Below are 16,493 nucleotides of genomic sequence, written 5' to 3' on the forward strand. Positions count from 1 at the left end.
TGTCTGGGAACTCGTTCTCATTTAGAAGCCCTACATATACTACGTACAGATGCTAGACCCCTCTTTTCCACTTGTATGGCAAAATTCTTGGGCTGGGCCTGGCGTTTAAGAACGGCAAAAAAACTACTAATCCAGTGAATGAGCCCCCCTGCCCAATATGCTGCCTTGTATACAAAATGTTTTAATGTTGATGATTGTTGATAAAATTGTTTTTAAAGATGTAAGATATGCTTTTATGATATGTTTTTATCGAATAAAGCTATTACAACAACAACAGTATTTGCACTAATAACCTTCTAGTGCTAAAGAAATCGACAAACTCCCCTTGAGGGGATGATACATTATACATGATTTGTGGTGTGTGTTGGAGTCGTGGTTGTTCATGCAGTGTATCAGACAATTGGATTATGTATAAAACGTATAGGGTGAACAATGCACCATAAAAATTAATGGTTTGGTGTAGTTTGTTCCCCTTTTCAGAGCGGTGCCTCCTTTATCCTGAGCTGTTGCCAGGTGGGGTGAGGTAATTCCTCCATACTTTTAAGGTAAGGCTCGGTGGACGAGTGCCCACTATGAGGGTTAGCCTGATAACTAACTATAGTTGCATAGGCTGTATATAGGAAATTCATACTGTTCTCCAAGACTTTTCTATGTGTTCTGTACATTTTCTGTATTTCTTATAGATCCTTCAAGAGATACAAGGATTGTGAACTGTGAGAAACAAGCTGTAAGGTTGTATTGTTTCACAGCGTATCCTTTTTGGTACTATTTCACGTTTTGTTGTTAGAATCACTTTTCAATATTGCAGTAGCATTAATACTAAATAGGTCCTGATTAAAGCACTAGGTGTACATCTACCTTCAGGTGCTGAAACATGTTGACCGATTATTTACGGACAGCTATCTGTTGAAACTGTTCTTATGCACTGTTTTTAACCTTTGATCGTATCAGACAATAATACATTTGGGGTCTGATTACGCTTCAATTTTAAATCTCACATCATTCATTGCACTGCACTTTCCCATACACTCTATAAAAACATTTGCTCAACACCCAAAAACATCCTTGGGCTCCTCCATCATTAGGGTGGAGTTGAAGCCCTATTTAAGGAGACCCAGATGATGAAGCATGTCACCTGGAATGGTGAGTGATGGGAATCCATACAATTTTTGTATATTCCATTAGAGTCTTGGTCAGTTGTAGTATTTGTGTTCCTTATCACTAGACCCCGGGATATATGTTGTGTTTTGAACGTTTATAGTGGGGCTGCATATCCCGCCGAGTCTCTACATTTTGGCCTCTGACCCTACCCAAAGTATAGTGTATTATGAATTTCCTAAGGCACAGCTTTCAAAAGACCAAAGTACTGAAGAATTGCTCCAAAGGATAGAGCTGGCGGGAGGGAGTTAAAACAGTCTCTTTATGAAACAGAAATCAGAGATGGGGGAGTGGAGTTTTCATTCGCACACAAATATGTAACCCACTTTTCTAGAGGCACAAGGACGTAATCATAATAGGAAAGCGCCTATAAATCTGGGTCTGCGATACCAAAAGATTCGACCAGGCACAATCTACCAGGCAGCTTGGTGTAAGCTTTCAATATGTTGTTGTGTTATTTTTGTTCCAGTAACATTTTAAACTTATTAAAAAATAAAAGAGAGCTTGTTTTGAAGCTTCAAGGCTGTGGACTTTGGGGGTCACATACCTGGTCATGATAAAACAAATCACTGGCTATGTGCACCATTTTCTCCACGTGAATAATGCCCCCGATGGTGTGGATGTCGATGTCTGCCAGCATGGTGAGAACTAGGATCGCCTCTACCAGAAGCTGGCGGTACTCCGGCTGGGGCACTCGGTTCAGCACGGACTCCACGTGGACGGAGAACTTGATTTCACCTGGAGTCATCTGGGGAAGAGAAAACAGACTTTAACACAACACACTTTCACTTCAAAATAGTCAGTCTGTGGCCACTGCACATACCTTAGCAGGATACACAATTGCAACCGTGGTGGGACTCAACACCGCAACTATAAGGCAGAACAACTGGAGCAACATGAACCGAGGATTAGAATTTAGCAAGACTCACCAATTTGAAATATCATGAGTCTGCGGATATTTAAATAATAATTTTAACAAGGGAATCCTATTTTGAGCCCAGCAGCCATGATGCTGCTTTTGCGCACGTTACTACATGTCTTCATTTTTGCAAGTCTCTGTTTATGCCTTTCACATGAGAACCATAGGCTTGGTTCGTTCTCTGCCTGTTCCTGGAGTTTAGTCTGAACACTGTGAGCAAGGTCGATAAACAATGCCCCTTGTTATTCTGTCTGGTCAGTCCCTAGCACCTAGACAAAACATGCTAATGCAGCTGCTGCAGTATACTCGTGCTTTGATATTATGGGGCAGCATGTTTCGGTAAGACACACTTGGAGAGGGAGCTTTCCAGGGAGAAGAGCCTTGCGATCCTATGATGTTGATATACCATCTAGGCACTAAAGTAGGGGGTCTGCTGACAAAGCCTAGAGAGTTTCTATTATATAATAAAGCTTCTTCTTAGCAAGGGGAGGGTGGTTAGGCCTTTCAGTCCCTTATCCACTGTCTTTATATGATGACATCTCCCTTTATGATATCTGGCCTTTCTGCAATGCTGTGTTAGGTTTGTGAATCTTGCTGCTGTGTGTCTTGTATACTGCGTTTTAGAGCATGATAGTTAAACTAAACATTTTAAACTATAGTCGTGTTTCAGTCAGTTCTTATTGTGGACATGTACGAGAGGGTGAGCAAAAAGGTGTCTTGTTACCGTGATTCCTGAGAGATTCGGGATGTTGTGTTCTGGGGTGTCTAATCATGTGCTTCTTCATGAGTGTGTAGGAGAGCGAGTGAGACACTATAGCTAGTCAGTCCTGGGTTTGTGGGTACTAAGGTGGTGGGAAGGCTTAGCCCCTATACACCGAGGTCCCATATTCGTGCAGATAGTTCTGTGTATGTGCAGAATCCCTGCAACAGTTGCAAACTCAGGTAACCAACATTGTGGCATATGAGGAAGGCAGGTCTGTGGTAATCACTGATAGCTTTACAGTAACCCAGAACATCAGGTCCTGCACGTAAAACCTCTGTCAATAAGTGTGTGAGAGCAAACTCGAGCCAGGGATGAAAGCTACACACAAAAAGAAAACAAGTCACTTACCTGTAACTACAGTTATACAGTATTGGTAACTTTCACATGTCTGAATCATTCCCCGTCGCCGAGATGGGAGTCCCACGGTAAAATACAAAAGTAGTGCCATAAGTAATAAATAGGACCAAAGAGGCCAAATCTTAGTAGGCTATCTGTCCATATAGGAAAAGGACCAAAAATCAGATCCAACCAATCAGCTTTCGGCACCCTCTAGAAAACTCCTAACAGAAGCAGTTCTCCTCAGATTTTCCAAGTACAAGTGGGAAGTAAATATCCCCCAAATCACAGAGAACTGGTTCCACGGGGAGGAGGGTGGGTGCATGTGAATCTATGAATGATACCAATACTGGATAACTGTAGTTACAGGTAAGTAACTTGTTTTCTTATCAAGTATTGGGGTATCTTTCATAAATGTACATGCCTGAATCAGAATAGCAAGCAGTACAGAAATTGTACTGTTGTTTGTGGGAGACATAACATTTAACACTCCCAATATAAATTCACAATTTTTAAACATTGCAATGACAAAGCGTAACAGCAATAACTATACAGAGGTTATCCACAAGTGAAACATAAATTGAGCGACTTAAAAGCATGAACAAAATAATCAGTGCAACAGTAAAGAAAATTAATAATAGACAAGCGTTAAAGAAATGTAAATAATCTGACCTTAATGAAAGAGATGACGTAACACACCTTGTCCAACCGCTGCATCCTCCTTTTGTGCAGATTGGAGGCAGTAGTGTTTTGTGAACATGTGGACATTCTTCCATGTCGTAGCACGGCATATCTTATCCAATGTAACCCCAGCAAACAAAGCTGTAGATGCAGCAACCGTCCTAGTGGATTGTGCTTTAACTTTCACCTTGAGAGGTTTGTTTGCTTTTTCGTGGCAGAAGTGAATAGCTGATGCGACCCATCTGGCTATTGTGGCTTTTGTTACAGCAGTTCCTTGTTTCCCTTGACCATAGGCCATTAGTAGTTAATCCATTTTTCTAATATCCTTTGCCCTTTGAAGATAGAACTTCAAACATCGTTTTACATCCAATGAATGTAATGTCTTCTCAGCTGTAGAAGATGGATTCGGAAAGAAAGTCTGCAGTATTACTGGTTTGTTCATGTGAAACTTTGTGGGTACCTTTGGAATGAATTTAGGATTTGTTCGCAGGATTACCTAGTTCTGTGTAAAATGCAAGAAAGGCTCTTTGAATGTAAAACCCTTACCTCCTTGCAGAGGTAAGAGCCAGTAAGAGGGCTACATTCCATGTGAGGTATTTAAGATCTGCTTTATGGATTGGTTCGAATGGTTGTCTCATCAGTTGTGCTAATACCACATTGAGTTACCATTCCGGAGGAGGCGAAAGCAAAGGAGGGAAAGTGCTAAAAAGTCCTTTCATGAATTGTTTTACAAGAGAAAGACGAACATAAAGAAGGAAGCTGCAGAGATTTCCTGTACCTGGAATAGCAGCCAGGTGAACCTTGACTGACGAGAAAGCAAGTCCAGTCTTGATCAGTGAAAGTAAGTAAGGTAATATCTGTTCATCAGGAGCTTGAACCGGATGAACTTTATTGGTTTCACACCAACAACAAAATCTCTTCCACTTCAAACGATAGTTTCATAGTGCTCTCAGCATGAGATTTAGACAGTATGTCTAGACAGCCCTGAGAAATACTGAGATCCCTGAACTCTAAGCATTGAGGAGCCATGCGAGAAAGTGCAGGGACTGCACTTGCTTGCATGGCTATCTAACCACTGGACTATCTAACCACTGTTCCGTGATAACGTGGTCGGTGTCAGATGCAGGCGAATGGGTTTGTCTTGTGACAACAGGAGGAGCTCCTGGAACCAATACTGTCTGGGCCAACGGGGTGCAATCAGAATTAGGCGGCAGCCTTCCATTTTAAATTTCTTAAGCACTCTGGGAATTAATGGAATGGGAGAAAAGTGTAGGCATAGATCCCGGACCATCTCATTGAAAGGGCATTTCCCCATGATCCCGGTTGAGGGAACCTGCTGGCATAATATCAGCATTTCCTCTTCTCCTGTGACGCAAACCGATCTAGAGCTGGTTTGCCCCACGTTCGGAAGATCCTGTGCAACAGGATTTGTTCTAACTCATGGCAGCCAGATAGAGACCTGCTAAGCGAGTCTGCTAGTGTATTGTGTAACCAGGCCTTCAAGGTAATTCTGTGTAACGTTGTCGATTCCCACAATTCCTGAGCTTCCTGTGAAAGTGTTATGGACCTTGTACCTACTTGTTTATGTAGTACATGCTGGTCGTGTTGTCGGTACGGAGCAGCACTGAGGAACCTGCTATACTTGGAAGGAAAGCTTGAAGAGACAAGAATATGGCCCAAAGCTCCAGACTATGGATGTGTTGCTGTTTCTGTATCTGCGACCATCTTCCCTAGATCTGTAAATCCTGCAGATGACCTCCCCATCCATCCATGGAAGCGTCTGTCGTCAAAACGAAATCTGGGATGTCTTGCAGAAAGGAGAGACCTTGGGCAAGATTTGCTGTTTGTGACCACCAACAGAGTGCGTCCACCATACGTGTGGTTATTTGGATAACATCCTCGAAAGAACCCACTGCCATGTGCCATTGACTCTGAAATTCCTCTTGAAGAGGTCTCATTCTGAGTGGCGCCAAAGGGATCAAGTTGATCGCCGAGGAGCACATTCCTAGAAGCGATTTGAAAGTTTGAACAGAAACTGATGCTCTTTTTTAAATGGCTGTCGCTAATTTTTCAGGCGCACTTGACTTTCCTGAGACAAAAATGCTTTGCACGGGACGGTGTCCAGGGATGATCCGAGGAAGAGAATGTTCTGAGTAGGAATCAGATTTGATTTGCCCTTGTTCAAAGTGAGCCCCAGTGAATTAAACAGACGGAGACAAATTGTTGTAGCACCTTTGGCTTCTTGCTTTGACGGAGCTTTGAGTAGCCAATCGTCGAAGTATGGTATAAGAAAACTTGGATCCCCCTCGATCGTAAAGTTGCTGCTACTGGTGCTAAACATTTGGTGAAGATCTGTGGGGCTGATTTTAGGCCAAACGGTGGTACTGTGAATTGATAGTGGGTGTCAGCCACTGTGAATCGCAGATATTTTTGGTGTTTTGGATGGATAGGGATACCAAATTAGGCATCTTCCATGTCCAAAGAAGTCATGAAATCCCCTTTGTTTAAGCTCCCCAGAATATCGGAAAGCGGTACCATCCAAATGTTTGTTTTTTGAGAAATGTGTTGAGATTGCGGAGATCCAGGATCGGTCGCCATTCTCCTGGCTTCTTTTTGATTCAGAAGAAACACGAGTAGAAACCTGTTTCTCTCTGCGTGCATGGTAGTTCTTCTATTGCTTCCTTGAGGAGCATGATCAAGACTTCTTTGCGCAATAAGTGAAGACAAGGGGAAGGGGGACCCTTGGGCAGAGTGGTAGGTGGTATCTGAAGAAACTCCAGCGCATGACCTCTAGTGACGAGGTCCAGCACCCAGCGGTCTGAAATGATCTCGCATAAACAGAACTCTTTGCACCTACGGGTAGGGGGCAAGGTTGACTGGCACACTGCAAAGTTCATTGTTTTCTGGCACAATCACTGCCTTACTGCTGTGTTCGTTTTCGACCATCCTGGTGAGAGAAACCAGCAGTCGATGACTGACGGGAAGAGGATTGGTTGTACAACTGTGAGTATTGAGGTTGGTATTGTCTATACTGTTGGTTTGACTGATAGCCGCCCCGATATGTAGAGAATCCTCACCCTCTGGCTCCTTTGAAAGGTATGCAACGATATTGCAGAGCACCTAAAGGTTTTGCTGTGTTTGTGTCATTCATCTATATGTTTAACAAACAGTGAATCCCCATCTTAGGCCATGTCCAGTATCTTCATCTGCACTTCTGGTTTAAAGGTAGTCGCCTTAAGCCAACCTTGGCGCCGAAGAAGGATTAGTTACTTACCTGTAATCCTAGTTCTCTTCCAGGGGTATCTTCATCAAAGTCATAAGCATTAGAATATTCCCGCCCATGCGCGGGACCCCGGAAACACTATATTATATGTGCCCCATATATATATATAACCATATAACCCAACCCGGAGTGTCTCCAAGGTATTGGGGAGAGGGAGCAGACAGTATGTCTGTTTAATGGACTTTCCAGCAATGATGGAAACCGCCAGCGTTTTCCCGCAATGCCAAAAGGAGCCGACACCATTAGCATTATTATGTGCGAAGTTAGGTCACTGCACCGCACTCTTATTGACTGTTGGTTCCACATTGCGGGACTCAATGCACTTCACCCGAGGTCTCTTGGTGAGAGTAGTGGCAACAACGATCTGAGGAACATTCCTTGTCCGCTTTCAGTGAGAGTGATTGCCGGCAATGAGAAGTCTCGGTTAGCAGCTCAAAAACAGCAGCTTCGGAGCATTTCCATCTTGGCAAAATTCAGCGAGTACCCGGCACTGATGAGGCACACGCCGAAACGCGTCTGCCGGAGGCTGACTCTTGTGGACACACGAAGTGTGAATTATGTGTGCAATGGCGGAATAAAGAAATTTGCTGGTATCCAGAGCATGTGTCAGACCTGTTTTTAATGAAAGCAGGATTTGGAGGAGGATATATATATATATATATTCACTGAAAAAACCATAGGTTATAGACCATATATAGTTAGGAATTAGCATTTACAAAACCTTGAAAATTCACTGAAAAAAACATAGGTTATAGACCATATATAGTTAGGAATTAGCATTTACAAAACCTTATTTTACTCACACAAAACCATTGAAATTCGCATATATAGTTAGTTGCACTAACTATATATCGCGCACCCGCAATCCACTGCTGATCATGTCACATATTACATTATTCATGACATGGTCAGTGACATCACTGATGACATCACTGATGACATCTCAAATGACATCACTGATGACATCTCAAATGACATCACTGATGACATCACTGATGACATCTCAAATGACATCACTGATGACATCACTGATGACATCTCATTTGACATTACTGATCACATCACTGATGACATCTTTCATGTGATAATACGATGAACCTCTTCAGACTCTAATATAACCTTAGATACACTCAGTGTAAACAGACACTCACAGACTGTCACTCATCCATGGAGTTACTCACACACCTAGTCAGTCATGCAAAGAATCAATCACACCTCCATTTCCTCAACTATACAGTTATACACACCTTACTTATTCAAACATGTACTAACACATATTTACTCTCTTATACAATCCCTGATACAAGTTCACAATGATCCATACAGCCACTCACACATTCACTGGCTCTTATGCACAGTTATTTATATATGTCAACTCTCACATGTACTGTGTTTTACATATGTACTTACTTTGACATGTAGCACTGAGATATCCATTCACTCACCAATACACTCATGCACACAGTCAACCGCCCATACAGCTGTTTCCACATGCACTTTTGAACCCATACATCTAGTGAATCAACTGCTCACACATCTATGCACAGAGTAATACACCTCCCAGCCACCCACACACACACACACTCTGTCTCCCATACAAATACTTGGGCAACCAATCAATAACCCATATAGTTACTCATATAGCTACTGATCAACACATGCAGCAGTTTACAGAACAACAGACATAATGATGCACAAATTAAGACAGTTTAGTCACTAACCCATGCACTCAGTGAGACACATTTAATCACTCACTCATACAGTCAGTCATGCACCTACTAAATCCTTCATCCAGACACTTATACATCCACTCATTCTTCAATATGTAAGACATATTTTAACTTTACAGAAACATACAGTCACTGGATGTTGTCATCAGTGATGTCATCAGTGATGTCATTTGAGATGTCATCAGTGATGTCATCAGTGATGTCACTGACCATGTCATGAATGATGTAATATGTGACATGATCAGCAGTGGATTGCGGGTGCGCGATATATAGTTAGTGCAACTAACTATATATGCGAATTTCAATGGTTTTGTGTGAGTAAAATAAGGTTTTGTAAATGCTAATTCCTAACTATATATGGTCTATAACCTATGTTTTTTTCAGTGAATTTTCAAGGTTTTGTAAATGCTAATTCCTAACTATATATGGTCTATAACCTATGGTTTTTTCAGTGAATTTCAATGTTTTTTTAATAGCAAATATCAAAAGCTGTAAAATGTATTGTTCTTTTAAAGGAAAAATATATTTTATATGTATTTAATATAAGTTTTTTTATGTATATAAATTTTTTGAGGGAACGAAATTATCAACTATCATGCTGAAGAAGAGTGTGGGGAAAAAAAACCAAAGAGGAGGACTAAGAGGAAAGAACAATCAGTTCAAAAATACAATTGCTTTAAAGCATGAAGTGCTTTTCCACACATTTACATTTAAAAAACCCATATTAGAACATACAAAATATCTACAGAGGAGACGGTGTACATTGAATTTTAGACTCTTCATTGGTACCTACATGTTGGTACTTACATCACCCACACAACACAACAGCTCTATTCAGAGCTACCCTACCTCAAAGCACTCTAAAATATTATTTTACTATTTCCCTTGGTTTTCCCCTTGTTACGCTTTCCGGAACGCTACCCGGTGCGCGGACCGGGCGCTAACCGTGCGAAAATTTGTTTTTTTTTACATATATGGGCCTCCTCAGCCACCCTCAGAAAACCCAGGGGGTCAGGATATGTCTCCCGTGCCCCCTTATACCCATTCCCAACATTGTTTATCCTCCATGTTGTGACTAAATTTGTCCGAAACACAAGATGGCGGACTCCCGTTACGCTACCGGTGAGCTACCCAGTTCGTGTACCGGGTAGCGCTTCCACCGCAAAAAAAAAAAAAAAAGTCTTTTATTTTTTGCCCCGCGGGGCCCTTTAATAGCCCCCATATTAATCCTAGGGGGTCAGGAGGGGTCTACCTTGCCCCTTTCATTCATTTCCCCCTTCGTTTATTTCCACCTCTTGTCTCTCGATCCTACCGAGAGACAAGATGGCGGCCGCTCCGGACTGTTTAGAATGTTGAGAGTCACCGGAGAGCCAATCCGCTTCTCCTCGCGAAGTTCCGTTACGCGACTGGTAGGCGAACCGGGGCGCTAACCGGGACGCTGTCACAGATATATATATTTTTTTGAACGTTAATTTCTCAAAATCCACTGGAGCATATATCTTGAGACATAGCAAAGGCACATCGGGCTACCAGTCCCTACAATTTTGCCAAGTTTTGTGGAAATCCATTCAGCCGTTCGAGCTAAAAGTGAGTCCAACCGCCCTATGGAAAACTCAATGTTAAAAACACGTTTTGGGACCCCCCTTTTATCTCGGCCCCCGCTTGACGAAACCCCCCCAAACTTTCAGGGGACGCTCAGAAACAAAATGTGCAATTTTCCTGAAAATTTCAGCCAATTCCGTCCATCAACGCCAAAGTTATTCAACATAGAATTTTCAGACATCCCTATTCAAAAAAATCCTAACTATATATACCTACTGGCGACCGCCAGTAGGTAATATATAACATTTCTATGGCAAAATGAAACCCCTCATTTTGTTCCTTTGCAAATTAAATGTTTTAAGTGTTAACACTTTATTCCAATCAAGATGACTTCAGGTGTGCCATACTTTTGTCATAAGTAAGACTGTTAGCGCTCTAGTTGTTCTTTAGAACACTCTGGGACATTCTGTCACTGGGCTATAGTTGGGCTACATCTGGCTGATATTTGGGCTACATTTGTTTTTTTTTGTCTCTGGTGGCCATCTTTGGGCTACATTGGGCTACATTTGGGCTCTAACATATATATAGCCAAATGTAGCCCAATATATATTTTTCAAAGTTAATTTTCGTAAAAACCACTGGAGCATATATCTTGAGACATAGCAAAGGCACATCGGGCTACCAGTCCCTACAATTTTGCCAAGTTTTGTGGAAATCCATTCAGCCGTTCGAGCTAAAAGTGAGTCCAACCGCCCTATGGAAAACTCAATGTTAAAAACATGTTTTGGGACCCCCCTTTTTTCTCGGCCCCCGCTTGACGAAACCCCCCCAAACTTTCAGGGGACGCTCAGAAACAAAATGTGCCATTTTCCTGAAAATTTCAGCCAATTCCGTCCATCAACGCCAAAGTTATTCAACATAGAATTTTCAGAAATCCCTATTCAAAAAAATCCTAACTATATATACCTACTGGCGACCGCCAGTAGGTGATATATAACATTTCTATGGCAAAATGAAACCCCTCATTTTGTTCCTTTGCAAATTAAATGTTTTAAGTGTTAACACTTTATTCCAATCAAGATGACTTCAGGTGTGCCATACTTTTGTCATAAGTAAGACTGTTAGCGCTCTAGTTGTTCTTTAGAACACTCTGGGACATTCTGTCACTGGGCTATAGTTGGGCTACATCTGGCTGATATTTGGGCTACATTTGTTTTTTTTGTCTCTGGTGGCCATCTTTGGGCTACATTGGGCTACATTGGGCTACATTTGGGCTCTAACATATATATAGCCCAATGTAGCCCAATATATATTTTTCAAAGTTAATTTTCGTAAAAACCACTGGAGCATATATCTTGAGACATAGCAAAGGCACATCGGGCTACCAGTCCCTACAATTTTGCCAAGTTTTGTGGAAATCCATTAAGCCGTTCGAGCTAAAAGTGAGTCCAACCGCCCTATGGAAAACTCAATGTTAAAAACACGTTTTGGGACCCCCCTTTTTTCTCGGCCCCCGCTTGACGAAACCCCCCCCAAACTTTCAGGGGACGCTCAGAAACAAAATGTGCCATTTTCCTGAAAATTTCAGCCAATTCCGTCCATCAACGCCAAAGTTATTCAACATAGAATTTTCAGAAATCCCTATTCAAAAAAATCCTAACTATATATACCTACTGGCGACCGCCAGTAGGTGATATATAACATTTCTATGGCAAAATGAAACCCCTCATTTTGTTCCTTTGCAAATTAAATGTTTTAAGTGTTAACACTTTATTCCAATCAAGATGACTTCAGGTGTGCCATACTTTTGTCATAAGTAAGACTGTTAGCGCTCTAGTTGTTCTTTAGAACACTCTGGGACATTCTGTCACTGGGCTATAGTTGGGCTACATCTGGCTGATATTTGGGCTACATTTGTTTTTTTTGTCTCTGGTGGCCATCTTTGGGCTACATTGGGCTACATTTGGGCTCTAACATATATATAGCCCAATGTAGCCCAATATATATTTTTCAAAGTTAATTTTCGTAAAAACCACTGGAGCATATATCTTGAGACATAGCAAAGGCACATCGGGCTACCAGTCCCTACAATTTTGCCAAGTTTTGTGGAAATCCATTAAGCCGTTCGAGCTAAAAGTGAGTCCAACCGCCCTATGGAAAACTCAATGTTAAAAACACGTTTTGGGACCCCCCTTTTTTCTCGGCCCCCGCTTGACGAAACCCCTCCAAACTTTCAGGGGACGCTCAGAAACAAAATGTGCCATTTTCCTGAAAATTTCAGCCAATTCTGTCCATCAACGCCAAAGTTATTCAACATAGAATTTTCAGAAATCCCTATTCAAAAAAATCCTAACTATATATACCTACTGGCGACCGCCAGTAGGTAATATATATATATATTCACTGAAAAAACCATAGGTTATAGACCATATATAGTTAGGAATTAGCATTTAAAAAACCTTATTTTACTCACACAAAACCATTGAAATTCCATATATAGTTAGTTGTACTAACAATATATATCGCGCACCCGCAATCCACTGCTGATGATGTCACATATTACATCATTCATGACATGGTCAGTGACATCACTGATGACATCACTGATGATAACATCCAGTGACTGTATGTTTCTGTAAAGTTAAAATATGTCTTATATATTGAAGAATGAGTGGATGTATAAGTGTCTGGATGATGTATTTAGTAGGTGCATGACTGACTGTATAAGTGAGGGATTAAATGTGTCTCACTGAGTGCATGGGTTAGTGACTAAACTGTTTTAAATTGTGCACCATTGTGTCTGTTGTTTTGTAATCTGATGCAATTGTTGATCATTAGCTAACTATATGGGTTATTGATTAGTTGGCCAAGTATTTGTATGGGAGACTGAGTGTGTGTGTGTGGGTGTCTGGGAGGTGAATGACTCTGTGCATAGATGTGTGAGCAGTTGATTCACTAGATGTATGGCTTCAAAAGTGCATGTGGAAACAGCTGTATGGGCGGTTGACTGTGTGCATGAGTGTATTGGTGAGTGAATGGATATCTCAGTGCTACATGTCAAAGTAAGTACATATGTAAAACACAGTACATGTGGTAGTTGACATATATAAATAACTGTGCATAAGAGCCAGTGAATGTGTGAGTGGCTGTATGGATTATTGTGAACTTGTATAGAGTAAATATGTGTTATTATATGTTTCAATAAGTAAGGTGTGTTTAACTATATAGTTGAGGAAATGGAGGTGTGATTGATTCTTTGCAAGACTGTGAGTGTCTGTTTACACTGAGTGTATCTAAGGTTATATTAGAGTCTGAAGAGGTACATCGTATCATCACATGAATGATGTCATGAGTAATGTCAAATGAGATGTCATCAGTGATGTCATCAGTGATGTCATTTGAGATGTCATCAGTGATGTCATCAGTGATGTCACTGACCATGTCATGAATGATGTAATATGTGACATCATCAGCAGTGGATTGCGGGTGCGCGATATATATAGTTAGTACAACTAACTATATATGGAATTTCAATGGTTTTGTGTGAGTAAAATAAGGTTTTTTAAATGCTAATTCCTAACTATATATGGTCTATAACCTATGGTTTTTTCAGTGAATTTTCAAGGTTTTGTAAATGCTAATTCCTAACTATATATGGTCTATAACCTATGGTTTTTTCAGTGAATTTCATTGGTTTTTTAAAAGCTAATATCTGTAGCTGTAAAATGTATTCTTCTTTAAATCCAAACATATATTTTATATGTTTATTAATAATTTTTTTTTTAATACTTTTTTTTTGTAAGCTCCCGGGGCGCAGACAGGTGAACGCACGGGTAAGCGCAATCTTGCGGCGCGCCCCGGGGCGCGTACTAATACGCGTCCCGGAAGCGCTATTGCCGCGAACGAAAACAACATCGTGACGTATCCCGTAGCCGCCACGCCTTGCGTCATAAGACACGTATCGCGTAGCCGCGAGATGCGTCTTATGACGCACCGCGTAAGCGCACCCGGAAGCGCATACGATCGCGCAACGTAAGCGCCCCGATGCGCTTACGATACACGCCCGGGGCGCGCCCCGGGGCGCGTAGCGTAAGCGCGTCAAACCATGTGACTTTAAAATAACACTTTTCATTGGTTCAGAACTTTTTTTTTTCCAAATTGTGTGAAACCCACCCATTTCTCTCACTATTGCTTTGTACTTGGAGAGAGCAAGAGCTGTTCTGTCTACTCTATCTCCTACTTTTCTGATCTCCAGCAATGGCTGCAAGAGAGTCATCCAGCAGTGATTCAGATGGATTTTTAGATGAGGACCCTCCTCAGCAAAAGAAAAAAACCCATTTCATCTGGAAATTTTACGACATCCCTGAAGGACAGAAAAAAGTCAAGGCTCCCAAAGTAACCTGCAAAATATGTGGGAGTAGTTTATCCAGAGGCAATCCTCTGAAAAAATATAGTTTTGGGAATGCTAATTTGATCAGGCATGTGAAAAGAAGACACCCTAACAACTTTGCCAGGGAGAGTGTCAGAGAGCTGGCACGGAATGTACCAACAGATGGCGGCAGCACCTCCACTGGTGGAGCAACACCTTCGGGACCACCCCGTGGAAGAATGGTCCCTAACATTCAGCCGGTGTTTGCAGGCATCAAATTTTTGTGCACGGAGTGTGACGAACTGCTCTGCTATGGGGAGCAGAGTGTTGAACTGATTGCCCTAAAGAAGCAGCAACACCGCTGCTCTGCCAGTCCCTAAAATGTGAAATTTTTTTGCTCCTGTTGAGCAGTTTTGCAATCCCTGTTTTTGTTTTTCCCTTGACAAAAATCCAAAAAATATATAAAATTGTTTTAAAAAGTCTAAAAAAAATATAAAACAAAAACAAAAAAAATATATAAAACAACAAAATCAAAAAAAAAATATATAAAACAACAAAATCAAAAAAAAAGTTCTTTTCAGAACTACCTCCAATTTATAAAAAGAAGCTTTTTTTTTTAAAAAAAAAGTCTGTCATTTTTAATCTCCATGGTACGCTCCCCCGTAAGCTCCCCGGTGGGGGTACCGGGCGCTCCCCCCGCGAAAATCGATTTTTTTTTTTTTTCACCCGCGGGAGCCTTTTATGGCCCCCACATCAAAAGTAGGGGGTCAGGGGGGTGTACCCTGCCCCCTTTTGCTCATTTCCCCCCTTTGATTCTTGCCACCTCTTGTGTCTCAATCCCACCGAGACACAAGATGGCGGCCGCTGCGGACTGTTTCGAATGTTTACAGACACCCGAGAACCAATCAGCTTGCCGTGCGCAAGTTAAGTGGCGTGCCTGAAGCGCTCCCCGGTACGCGTACCGGGCGCGGCTCTAGATATATATCTTTTTTTAAACCTAATTTACTCAAAATTCACAGGACCACATATCTTGAGACCTAGCAAAGGCACATCGGGCAAACAATATCTACAATTTTGCCAAGTTTCGTGGAAATCCATTCAGCCGTTCGGGCTAAAAGTGAGGCCAACCGCCCTATGGAAAACTCAATGGTAAAAACACGTTTTGGGACCCCCCTTTTTTCTCGGCCCCCCCTTGACGAAACCCCCCCAAATTTTCGGGGGCGGCTCAGAAACAAAATGTTCCATTTTCCTGAAAATTTCAGCCAATTCCGTCCACAAACGCCAAAGTTATTAGACATATAATTTTCAAAAATCCCATAGAGAAAAAATCCTAACTATATATACCTACTGGCGACCGCCAGTAGGTAATATATATATATATATATATATATATATATATATATATATATATATATATATATATATATATATATATATATATATATATATATATATATATATATATATATATATATATATATATATATATATATTATTCACTCAAACATACTGGTGTCCACACGATCCTGGGACAGTATGAGGCACAAACTCCAATAGCGTGTTAAAGATATTTAATCAGCCAAGATAGCAGAAAAGCATAAACACACTCGACGCGTTTCGGGGCTCCTCCCCCTTGGTCACGAGTAGTAAACAGAGTAATAGGATGGTAGTACATATACTCAAGGTCACGTGGTCTAAGTGAAATGAACATA

General features: G+C 41.3%; 1 protein-coding gene across 4 annotated transcripts in view; it reads right to left on the minus strand.

Moving 5' to 3' along the window:
• PHKA1 (phosphorylase kinase regulatory subunit alpha 1) overlaps positions 1-16,493 on the minus strand; it is a 1,063,236-nt gene that overhangs the window by 50,072 nt on the left and 996,671 nt on the right. For all 4 annotated transcript variants that reach the window (XM_078663812.1, XM_078663811.1, XM_078663813.1 and 1 more), the window contains one exon: positions 1,706-1,906. In XM_078663812.1, coding sequence (XP_078519938.1) covers positions 1,706-1,906 — 201 coding nt within the window. The remainder of the gene's footprint in view (positions 1-1,705; positions 1,907-16,493) is intronic.

Source organism: Lissotriton helveticus, chromosome 10 (genome assembly GCF_964261635.1).
Source record: "Lissotriton helveticus chromosome 10, aLisHel1.1, whole genome shotgun sequence".
NCBI lineage: Eukaryota > Metazoa > Chordata > Amphibia > Caudata > Salamandridae > Lissotriton > Lissotriton helveticus.